Source organism: Sitophilus oryzae, unplaced genomic scaffold, assembly GCF_002938485.1.
Source record: "Sitophilus oryzae breed Bouriz unplaced genomic scaffold, Soryzae_2.0 scaffold_179_pilon_pilon, whole genome shotgun sequence".
Lineage (NCBI taxonomy): Eukaryota > Metazoa > Arthropoda > Insecta > Coleoptera > Curculionidae > Sitophilus > Sitophilus oryzae.
This window is the reverse complement of record NW_022146501.1, coordinates 6,773,398-6,785,935: the sequence shown is the minus strand read 5'-3', so window position 1 is coordinate 6,785,935 and position 12,538 is coordinate 6,773,398. Positions and strand designations below refer to the sequence as shown.

At 31.9% G+C, this 12,538-nt stretch overlaps 1 protein-coding gene across 1 annotated transcript in view; it reads left to right on the top strand.

The window, feature by feature from the left end:
* The window catches only part of LOC115882783 (E3 ubiquitin-protein ligase HERC2), a 90,535-nt gene that overhangs the window by 14,554 nt on the left and 63,443 nt on the right, over nt 1-12,538 (top strand). Inside the window, exons 15-24 of the mRNA XM_030901024.1 lie at nt 712-854; nt 1,686-1,880; nt 1,936-2,143; nt 2,354-2,478; nt 2,549-2,722; nt 4,575-4,762; nt 4,823-4,914; nt 6,136-6,404; nt 8,515-8,801; nt 10,892-11,069. Coding sequence (XP_030756884.1) covers nt 712-854; nt 1,686-1,880; nt 1,936-2,143; nt 2,354-2,478; nt 2,549-2,722; nt 4,575-4,762; nt 4,823-4,914; nt 6,136-6,404; nt 8,515-8,801; nt 10,892-11,069 — 1,859 coding nt within the window. The remainder of the gene's footprint in view (nt 1-711; nt 855-1,685; nt 1,881-1,935; nt 2,144-2,353; nt 2,479-2,548; nt 2,723-4,574; nt 4,763-4,822; nt 4,915-6,135; nt 6,405-8,514; nt 8,802-10,891; nt 11,070-12,538) is intronic.

Sequence of the window (12,538 nt, the reverse complement as noted above, 5' to 3'; positions counted from 1 at the left end):
GTTCCGTACCCAAAGGGTAAAAACGGGAACCCTATTACTAAGACTTCGCTGTCCGTTCGTCCGTCCGTCTGTCACAAAGGTCTATCTTATGAACCGTTATAGCTAGACAGTTGAAATTTTTACAGATAGTGTATCTATATTGCCGCTATAAAAACAAATACTAAAAACAGAATTAAATAAATGTTTATAAATAAAAAAGTACTTTCACTAAACATTATCTTTTAAGTAAGAATTTTACATAGAATCTTTCAAGTCCTCGTAGCCGTAGTAAGGCAGATTCGAATCCTAGTCAAGGCGACTTTTTTTAATCGTTTTTTTAATTTTTACATATTTATTTTTACTTTTTACATATTTATTATTGATTAATACAATTTTTAGTAATGCGTTTCTTCATTTTTTTTTAAATTTCATATACGCGCATTCAAAATGTTGGCAGTCAAAATGTTGGCTGTAAATACAGTCTCAGATCTATACGTCTTTAATTATTTATGCTTATCACTTTCACAGGGTATCTGGTCAAACATTCAACTGGGTCAATAATTTAGGATTTTTTTCTTGTTATGAAACTCTTTTTGAACTTTACCGTCAGAGATCTATTTGAAAAGTTGTTTTTAAGTAAATAAAAGCAATGAAAGTACGCAATTATTTTAGTGTTACTGCTGAATTATTATCTATAATTTTCAAAAAGCCTTAAAAATTACTGTTTTTTAGATATTTAGATCAACTTTTGGATGTGGTGACCCAGTCTCCTCCATCAACTCAAGACAAAGAATGTATCGCCGTTTCCACACTCAATTTGCTTCAGCTGCAATTGCACAGCGTGATAAATAATAATATAGAACCCAAGACTTTTGGTAAATATTAGTTATAATATTGTATTTGTGAGAAAAAAAACTAGTATATTCAGTATTTTACTAGAATAAATGTAATCTTTAGTCGTTTTATATATTGAAAACAGATGAAAATGTATGTGGTACATTTGAACTACTTTTAAAAATTTCTATTTTTATAGTAACTTTTATCATATTTTAACTTTAATCGTAAATGTAATTTATAATATAGAACCCAAGAATTTTTGTAAATATTAGTTATAATATTGTATTTGTAAAAAATATAGTAGTCAGCATATCGCTAAATTTTCTAAATTACACTTTGGTTATTATGATTCTAAATAAGAGAAAATGTAATCTCTAATCGTTTTATATATTGAACAGATGAAAATGTACGGTGGTACATTTGAACTACTTTTAGAAAATTCTATTTTTTACAGGAACTTTTATCATATTTTAACTTTAATCGTAAATGTAATTTATAATATAGAACCCAAGAATTTTGGTAAATATGTATTAGTTATAATATTGTATTTGTGAAAAAATAGCATAGTCAGCATATCACTAGATTGTCTAAATTACACTTTGGTTATTATGATTCTAAATACGAGAAATGAAAACCCTAGACGTTTTATATATTGTACAGATGAAAATGTATGGTGGTACATTTGAACTACTTTTAAAAATCCTAATTTTTATAGTAACTTTAAGCATTTACGTTTTATCTTTAATCATAAATATAATTCATCTTATATATTTATGTCGTATTGTAACAGTGATTGCTATATTATATTGTTTATTTTAAGGATTCAATAATTATGATTTACTATGATATAACAAAAATTACTCTTAAAGGTTTGGGAGCCAATTCCAAATTGTTGGCGTCGATAAAATCAAGAGTAGTTCATTTGGCCAGCAGTTCGAATATTCTACCTACGGTCCAGGCGGCCGCACAAGCGGTGCTTCAAGCCGGTTGGTCGGCACTACTGCCTACTGCCAATGGTCGTGCGAGAACACTGTCAGCTTTGTTGCTAAACTCAGGCAATTCTGGTATAAGTTTTCTTTATTAAGTTATACAGGTTGATTTTATATATTTTTTCTACAGATTCCGATTCTAAAATGTGTAAGTCTGGTCATAGGTTTATGACAGATTTGCTAGTGTGGTCCTTAATGGCTGACGGTGGCCTGGAGATGGCGCTGAACGAGTCTTTGAATGTGGATATTTCAGAAATGGCAACTGTGGATGATAATTATGAACTGGGCTCGTCTCCCATCACCATTCCGTTGCTGTATTTAGTTAGACAGTTAATAAGGTAAGTACAAGGTGACGCAGTGTTCAGAAAAGGTTCTGTATTTGGTGATATTTTTATGTTCGATGGTATATATTTATTTTATAAATATTTTTGAGAGAGCTCTATTTTTTACCGTTGCTATAACACTATAATGTCAATCTATACTGAGTAGTTTTTGAAATATGTCCTTTTTTATAATATGATCATTAAATTTGTTATATTATTTTACAGAAATAGCAGTAATTTAACACAAACGTCACTGAAAGATTACTGCGCAGGTGGAAAGAATTCTTCACAAAAATCTTTTGAATCTCCTAGCCTTAAACTTCTTCAAAGGTTTCAAAGATTATTAATAGGTAAACATTTATATTAAACAAGTGTTACTCATATTTTATGAATTAATTTCACTTTTATTTTACTTTTCAGGGAAAATTCTTCAAAATCTCGACTGTCGAGAATCGGCAGAAACATTACTCTCGAAATATATCGAATGTTTTAGTTGTAATGTGACAGCGACGTTGAGTCTCGCCTACGATATTTGTATGATCAATCCTAAGAACTTTATTTATGTTATGCAGGTGTTAAAATGTGATATTATAGGTAACTGTTCACTTCTTGATATACTGGGTGTTTTTCAAAAGAATTTCACCCATATAACTTTTTAATTTTTAGATAAAATACGAGATTTGGTATGTTAGTATGTGACATAAATCGGGATTGATTGACATTTTCAATTAGTTGATGTCACTTTCTGTTTCACCGGAAATGACTACAACTTTTGATTTTTAAATGGTACTCTCTTTATTTGTTTGCTGTACCCTCTTTATTTTACTTGTTATAGGGTGAGCCAGTTTTGAAAAACACGGTATACAGGGTGTCCCAGGCTGAGCGTGCATTAGAAGTTTCTAGAGAACTACAACATCTAACTCGGAGTTTTTTTGCATATCATAGTTTCACAACGAGATCTATCGGTTAAAAATATTTGCAATATGGCGGCACTTCCGGAGGTACCGGAAGTTGACAACTTTCTTATTTTAAATGGGTTGCCCAATTTTTTATTGCATACTTAAATTCTCTGTAAAATTTTATGAATTTTGATTTTAAACACTCTATATCAAAGATTGACCGTTTTTGAGAAAAAAAAATATTTAAAATTTTTGAACAAAAAACTGCCTGTCAAAAATATGTGTATACCCTAAACGTCAAATTGAGTGATTACCACAGCCACTGTGCCACAAAGAGAAAATATGTGGTTATCTATTTCAAAAATTAAATTCGTCATATAATAATGGCCGCACCTGTCATAGAATTGAGCGATTAAAAAATTATCATAAATCATTTTTTTCAATTGGAAACCCACTTTTTTTATTTCACTAGTAAAAAGGCTTTCCAATTCGTTACTTTTTGACTATACATGTTCTTATACCTAAAATAAGTCGTTTTTAAGTTATTTAAGATTTAGTTTTAAAGCGTATATTTTTCTTGATTTTAACCAGTAGCCTATGACTTTAAACGTCAAGTGTTTTTTTTTCCGATCATCCGGAATAATATTATTAATAATAGCAACTCAACTAAAGAGCAAAAATACAAGATATATTTTTTTAAATACCCTTTTTAAACTCTTAAGGCAGTATTTATAATATAGGAAATTCAAATAATTCGTTTTCAGACAGATGGAAATAAATTGTCTGATCGTTTGACACTTAATGTAAAAGGAAGCTAGACAAAATCAAGAAAAATGTACGTTTTCAAATTAAATTTTAAATAACTTAATAACGATTTATTTTAGGTATAGGAACATGTATAGTTAAAAAGTAATGAATTGAAAAATATTTTCATTAGTGAACTAAAAAAAGTGGGTTTCTATTTGAAAAAAAATATTTATGATCATTTTTTAATCGCTCAATTCCATGACAACTACCGCCATTATTTTATGACATCTAAACAATTTAATTTTTGAAATAGATAGCCATATGTCTTCTCTTTATGTCACAGTGGCTGTGGTAATTACTAAATTTGACTTTTAGGCTATACAATTTTTTTGACAGTTAGTTTTTTTGGTCCAATTATTTGTTTTTCTCAAAAACGGTTAATGTTAGGTATAGAGTATTTAACATTAATATTCATAGAATTTTACAGAGAATTTAAGTATATAATAAAAAATGGGGGCACCCATTTAAAATAAGAAAGTTGCTGTCAACTTCTGGTATTTCCGGAAGTGCCGCCATATTGAAAATATTTTTAGTCGATAGATCTCGTTGTAAAACAATGATATGATAAAAATCCCCGATCTAGATATTGTGGTTCTCTAGAAACTTCTAATGCACGCTCAGCCTGGGACACCCTGTATATTAGAAATCACTATAAATTTGTACTAATTAAATTAACTTACTGTATTTAATTGTTAATTACTGTATTTCATCCAGTGTTTAATATGGTTGAAATTTTGTAGGAATTTTGTTACCTGAACTTCTGGTAAGTCTCATCCTTTTGGAACAAGAACTGGAAATGTTTCTTTCGTCCATGGATTGGCTGAAAGTGTTCAGGGAACCGTTAAGGTGCTTAGATAAGTTATGTAGAGTCTCGCCCGATATCGAGAACATAGATTTAGATGATATTTCCTGGCCAGGTGTTTCACAGGTAAAATTTCAAGATAAGTGTATCAATAAATTGAAAATTAATTTATTATGTTTTTTTCAGACTAGACCTATCAATATATCTCATAAACTACACGACGATCTACCTCTTATTAGGAAAGCGGATTTGGAAAACCATAATTTAGATGGTGGAAGGTAAGTGTGTTTTGGTTATTAACTGTGTTATCCAAGTAAGTCTAGCCACACATGTAAGTGGATTTTTGTAACTTACTTATTAACTGTACATACTGTAAAGTTTCTAGACTAGTACGCACATGTAGAAAATCGCAGATCTTGTATACAGGGTGGTCCGAACTCTATTGCTGAAACTTTGGCAGCATATTCTGCAGATAAAAATAAGTAAAAAAGTTCGTATAAACGTATATCCTAAAATGCTTAGTTTCGGAGATACAGGGTGTAAAAGTTTAATTTTTATTTCGATTTTTTCCAAATAATTTCTGAAGTAACATCAATATTTGGATGAAAATTGGTGTCTGGAAGTTTTTTGACATGAGAAATTTGGTTTTGATGTTAATATGACTCCTACTTGGTGGCGCCACCTACATGTGTTTTAATTGTTTTGAAGAGTAATATTTTGTCCGTACCTATATAAAAATACCGAGTGAAAAACATTCGTTTCCGCGACTTTTTACATAAAAAATGTCTCTTGGTAAAAATCGCTACGAGCAACCGTTCTCAAAATATTTAGTATGGAAATAGTTAATACATGTCATTATTGAAAAAAAAACACGTTGAGTACATAGTTATTTGACTGAAATAATAAATTTGTGAATTTTTTTTTAAATTAATCATAAATTTTTCTGCGGAAAATAATGATAAGACAGTTTCTGTTGAACTTTTGGCACAAAAACATTTCATATTTAAGATTTCAGTTTGATAACTATTTTCGACATGTTTAATTTATGTCAATGATGATAGGTATTGATAATTTCTATTCCAAATAACTCGAGAACCATTACTCGTAGCGATTTTTACTAAGAGACCTTTTCTACGTAGAAAACGTCGTAAACGTATATTTTTTATTCTTTAGTTTTATACAGGTACGGACGAGGAGTTATTACACTTCAAACCAGTTAAAACATATGTAGGTGGCGCCCTCTACAAGTAGGAGTTATATTGACATCAAAATCAAATGTCTCATGTCAAAAAACCTCCAGACACCAATTTGCATCCAAATATTGACGTTACTTCATAAATTATTTGGAAAAAATGCAAATAAAAATGAAACTTCTACACCCTGTATCTCCGAAACTAAGCAGTTTAGGACATACTCATTTTTATCTGCAGACTATGCTGCTGAAGTTCCCGGAATACACTTCGAACCGCCTTGTATATTTGTTCCTTTTTTTTTGATAGGTGGCTAGTACTAAACAATCGGGTCTACGACGTCCAAGATTTCCGTAACGACAATCCTGCCATCACCGACATCCTTCAGAAATACACCGGCAAAGACGTGAGTCACGTCATCAATACCTCGTATCCCTACTTGCTTCCATCCATCGAACACTACCTAGTGGGCAACTACTGTCTTCCCGAACCCGAAACACCCGCCACTGGGAATTTCGATTATATGCACACCTGTTCCATGTTACTGGACGTTGAACGAAACTTGGGTTATCTTTTAGGTAGGTATTAATAGGTAGTGTTGTGCTAAAACATGAATTTACACTTACAGGTAAAGTGTTTTTATAGTTACTTGAACTAGTTTGGGACTCTTAAGCTGTTTATCCAGATAGATCCAGATACTAGATCATATATACATCATCATCATCATCATTTAGCTTATACCGTCCACTGCTGAACAAAAGCCTCCCTTAACTCTAGCCATTTCCTTCTATTTTGTGCCACTTGAATCCAGTTTCCAGCCACCCTCTTAATGTCATCTGTCCATCGACTAGGAGGTCGTCCTCTGCTTCTATAGGCCTCGTGTCTCGGTCTCCATTCCACAAGTCTCTTTGTCCACCGTCCATCTGTCATCCTAGCCACATGTCCTGCCCAATTCCATTTAAGATGTAAGACAGATATCACCGCATCTCTTACTCCTGTTCGATTTCGTATTGTATGATTGAGTATTTTATCTCTGAGTGTAACTCCCAACATAGACCTTTCCATTTTCCGTTGCATGACCTGTATTCTATGTCTTATATATATATATATCTTTTTTGTCAAAGTAAGCGTTTCAGCTGCATACGTGAGGACAGGCAAGACACACTGGTTAAAGATCTTTCTTCTTAAACATATGGGAATATCAGATCTCAGTATATGCCTTAGTTTGCTAAATGCCGCCCACGACAAACCTATTCTTCGTAGAATTTCGTGGGTCTGATTATCCCTTCTAATACCGATCTCATGCCCTAAGTATTTATATATATGCACTTGTTCCAAAGGTATGTTATTAATGTTTAAATTTCCACTTAGTACTAGGTTTGTCATGTATTGTGTCTTTGACAAGTTAATTTTCAAACCGACTTTTTCCGAAGCATCATTCAGCATATCCAGCATATTCTGTGCCTCCTGTATGTTGTCTGTTATTAAAATAATGTCATCTGCAAAACAGAGATGATTTATCAATTTGCCATCGATGTTAATTCCTGTTGAATCCCAGTTTATCATTTTTAACATACTTTCTATCATATATACGGTAATCGCAAAACATTTTCCGATGCACGTCATCAATATTATGACGTTAATCTTTTTATAATACCAAAATTGACACTAAATCTTATAAACCTGACTAAATGAAATTTTGGCAAAAATGTTGAAATTTGTTGTATGTTTTAAGATACCGAGCAGCTCTTCATTTTACCTTATAGAGCAAATGATTGTAACAGATATTTTATTAAAGCTGCAAAAATTAGTTTAAACCAAATTTTACTATCGCTATGTTGGTCACATTGCGCCGTGTTTATCAACATTGTCGTTTATTATTTGACAATTATCATGTCAGTCATTATTTTGTATAATATCGTGTTATTGTTGAATCTTTGTGAGTAATTCTCGTTTTTTGCCTATTTTCATAGTTTTATTTTTTAAAATGCACTTTTAAGCACAAACAGTTCTTTTAAGAATTATATTTTCGAGTTTTTGTATTGCATTTCTTGAAAGTGTGTGTTGAAAATATGCCGAAGTATTTAAGCAGTCGAAGCAAAGAGCTTCTAGCTTCCCTGATACACTATTTTGAACGAGAACGTGATAATAAAGGTTCTTTATTATCCTTGACTGCAGTCGGAGAAGTAAGTTGATTAGTAAGCACATTATACCACTTTCAAATTTATTTATACGTTAGTTTTTAGTGAATTCTGTGATTATAAGCTTGTGCATTAATGGCACCCTCTGACTTGTTATTACCACTTGTGGTGTTGAAGATGTACATCAACAAATAAATAAATAACCCATAATAACGCTTAGAATAATCTTCATAATGGACTAGTTTTTGCCAATATGTAATAAGTAAAATAAGCTATAAAATAAATAAATTAATTACTAAAATATTAATTATTAAAAATAAAACATAAAAATCTTTAAATGATATAATAAATATGATATGTTTTTTCCAATTTTACATTATGATTCATCCCATAAATCCACCACAATTTGGCGGTTGATCACGTGCAAGGGAAATTGTTTTGCGATTACTGTACTTACGTGGATATCAACTCCATAGAAAGGACGTCTCCATCATTACAACATGCCATTCATTCCGATTTAACTTCTTTTTTTCTCTTATCAACACAGGTCTTCACTCGTTTAATATCCGTCAAAGTTTACCACTGAAAGACGAAGAAATACAGTACAAACAATGGATTTCCGCTCCCTTCCTGAGCGGAGGTCTCCAAGCTGACGAGCCTCCAAATCCCTACGAGGAGGAAAAGGGGGAATCAAGAAGTACAAATTCGACAGCCGATAACACCCCTACTGAGCCTAACAGAGCGAACCTTGCTCAGAAACGGTTAAAGAGTTTTCAGCTGCCGATAGACAGGATTAATTCTTTCATTAACGCTCTAGCGGAGAGCAGATTGTCGGTAAGATATTGTAATAAGTTTATAGTAACTAATATTTTAATTTGGATAAAGTTTATCATATTTTAAAAATATGCAATTTTCCATGTTACTATTTCGAAAAAGTAGCAAAATATGCGTTCGGCATTTAACGTTTTATGTAAAACTGGCCAGGTATTCTTACACAAATGAAGAAGGAAATTAGAGATAAAGGATTACACTATATCCGTATAGTAGCACATTTTTAAGACAACTTCTTTATTTTTAAGATTTTGATGGTCAAACATCAACAAAATATTCCTTATGTTGGGACTAAATTTTCTCGAAAATAAAGGCATAATTTAAAATTCCGTTACCATACGGAAATAGATTGAAGTTTTGTGATTACAGTGATATATAATTTATATGGTTTTGTGACAAATTGCTCGCTATTCTATGGCAAATGCTGAAGCTCTGCAAGTCTTAATCAAAGCACGTGTGTTTGGAATTTTGAGTGTGGCTTAACACGACAGGATCGGGCTAAGCTAAGATTTCTGAAATATAATAACCAGACCCGAACAGTACAGTGTGATAGACTCTAAAAAACATGTATAATCTGTAGAGGTCTGTACTAAATTATATATTATATGCATATTCCTGCAGCTAAAATATATTATGACGATCTAGCTTAACTAAATGTTTTTTCGATAAACAGGTCATTAAAATGTATCTTTATTTTAGTTTTTCTTTAATAAGCTTTTGCGCCATATTTTAATTAGTAAACAAGGTGTATCTCCCTAAAAATTAGTGTATCTCCAGCATTATCTTATATGATAAAATTCAGACAACCTATTTGGAATAATCGGGTTTCTAGATAGTTGATAGACTATTACCGTTGATTGAAAAATAAGAAGATGCGCAACCTTATGGACGATTTCGTGGCATAAAATATGTCCGAGATGTAGTTGTGACCGTCAGGATATCCGAGATTTAGTTTAGGTCTGCGCCGCTGCGCGCTGATGGTCGTTTACAGCGTACCGGATAAAGACTACTGTACCGTAGTTCTGCTTTCAGTCGCCAGAGTGGGTGGTTGCCGGAAACAGTGTTGCCAGAACTACGGATTAATCCGTAAATTAGCGGATTTTGGGTACAGTACGTTAATAATACGGATTTTCTATTATTAAAACAATTTAATATAATATTATATGATTAAACAAAGAACGGCATAAGAATTGGCTTGGAAATGAAGATCTCTGTTATTTCATATGTAAAATATCATGGTAAATGTCAGTAACCATCATTTCCAAGCCAACTAAACGACTTTTTTCGATCATACGAAATATTCAGTGCCTATAAAAGAATCGTTATTTTTGTTGTTTATTTTATGTTTAACACGAATAAATTTTCAATACATAAACGCGGATTTTTCATCCAAAGATATTTTCGTCAAACGTATTGCAGATGTTACATATTTTAGGCAACGCTGTCGCTTTCAGTTCAACACCATCTTCGATATGCCTTCGTTAGTAGAATTAAAGAAAATGAGTGTTTTATGCTTTGGCCGCAGAACAAGTAGGGACTCCACCATCCACCATACAGCACTTGAGACGTAAGTGGAAATCAAATCAGCCTTGTCATGAATTCGTCTATTAGGTTGCGTATCTTCCCAATTTTTTCAATCAACGCTGATTAACAAACCAAGTCATGTGCAGATTCTGTCAGTCAGAAGAAGAAACGCTAGAACATTATGTCTTTGAGATAGTTTGACAAAGAGCTATATGAAAGGTTCGGTCTCCAGGTTATTAGACTTTTCAAAAATGATACGACTGGAGAGTAATCTAGATAACAATACCACAATAAATCTGTGAAGGTTACAGTGGAATAGGCAATTTTAATCTAGAGACATGCGCAACGCAGACCTTTTTTGAGCAACTAGGAAGTTGTACAAGTTTCTAAAGAATTAAATTATAGTAAATTTGATATGTAATATAAATATGTATGAATATTTTAAAAGTTTTATATCATTTTAAACGTTATTAATTTGCAGATCAAGGTATATACTTTTTTTAATGATTTATTTTAATTACTCAATACATTCATTACATTATGTTTATTCTTTATTATTTGTTTCTTAGGATCAATACGTAATAGCTTTCTTAGCGGTGGTAGAGCAGCATTCGAAAGCAAATAACTACTTAACCAGGGTAGATTTTTCGTTTGAACATCCAGTAGAGGAGATAGGACGTGTTCTGTTCGCTGTGTTACTAAAGCATTTAGGATTAGGATACATTCTTTTGCCAATATTAGATGCATGTAAGTTGTTCTCATTCTCTCATCATTGTTCAGTTTAGTTTAGAGTAGTAAGTACGAAGTCATCAAAAACAATGATTGAAATAGTTGGCAATATTGTGTTAGAAGATTTTAGGATTAGTGATTGGTACTAATGCTAAAACAAATTATCGATCGAAGAATTTTAAGCAAATTATGTCAATTTATTGACGTAAATTTTTATCTTCTTGAAATTTAAACCCTAAAAACTAGTCACAATTTCAAAGTTGGATTTCTCGAGAGCCACTCATTAGATTTTGATGATTTTCTTTTTAAATTGTAAATTAATTCCTTTTTAACGGATGCTACGTCAGAAATTTCTATTCCGAATTTATTTTGAGCATATACAGGGCACAACAATAAGACGAAGTTTTTTGCCCGAACTTGGTAACACCCTGTAGGGTGCAGCAGCTGTAGTAGCTATTGCTAAATCAAATCACATTGTAGCTTCATCTTTTGTGAGTATTTTGTTTTTTTAATCACGACATTATCTCTGTTTGTATTGGAGATACGCTGCTTTAAAACGAACGTCTCGGAAAAATGCTTCGCAGGCAGAAAGTTTTATCTATAAATAATCAATGCGACATAGACGAAAAGGGATTTATGAATATTTACAATATGACAACAACGTTGTCAAATTAAAAAAATGCCATTATCTGTGACGGATGTTGCTAGTATTGTGGCTTTAATTGAGGATGGCCGAAGTCAACGTCATGTGTCCGATACCCTGGGCACGGCATATAAATCACACGGCAGGCTAACTCTGCCCAGATCCCATTGTTTAAAATTTCTATAAAATTTGACCTTGAAAACACGATTATGGGTGCCGAGTCAGGCCCGGATTAAAACGTATCAAAAAATTTCCCAGAAAATAAACTATTGCTAGACAGGGACGTATTAAAAAAATACTGTAATTGACTGAAACTGAATTTTATTTACACAATACTTTTATCTAAACAAATGAATCGTTAACCGCGCATACTCCTCAAAAAGTATGAAAAAATCAATTAAATATTTAACTTTAGAGAATAGACAATTAAAATTAAAAAACATGCCAGGAGTCAGGAGTTACAAACAAGAATTAAAGAAATACCCAATAAATTATCTATTGAACAATCTAAAGAGGCTACGTACAAATTATGTCCATCAATGGACATAGCAAATTTTGTTAATATTCAAATTGCACAAATTAACAAATCAGCTAAAGGAAGAAAAGTAACTGATGAATTTAAATATAAATGTTTGGCTATATTTTTAAAAGTCAAGCCGTCAAAAAAAAATTGAGCCGTCAAATTTGACAGCTGTCAAAAAAATTTCAAAGATGTCCGATTTTGATAAAAATCGATATATAGGATGGCCATGGGCTAAAATGAAAGAAAAAAAATTGAGCTGTCAAATTTAACAGCTGTCAAAAAAATTTCAATGTTGTCCGATTTTGATAAAAATCTATATAT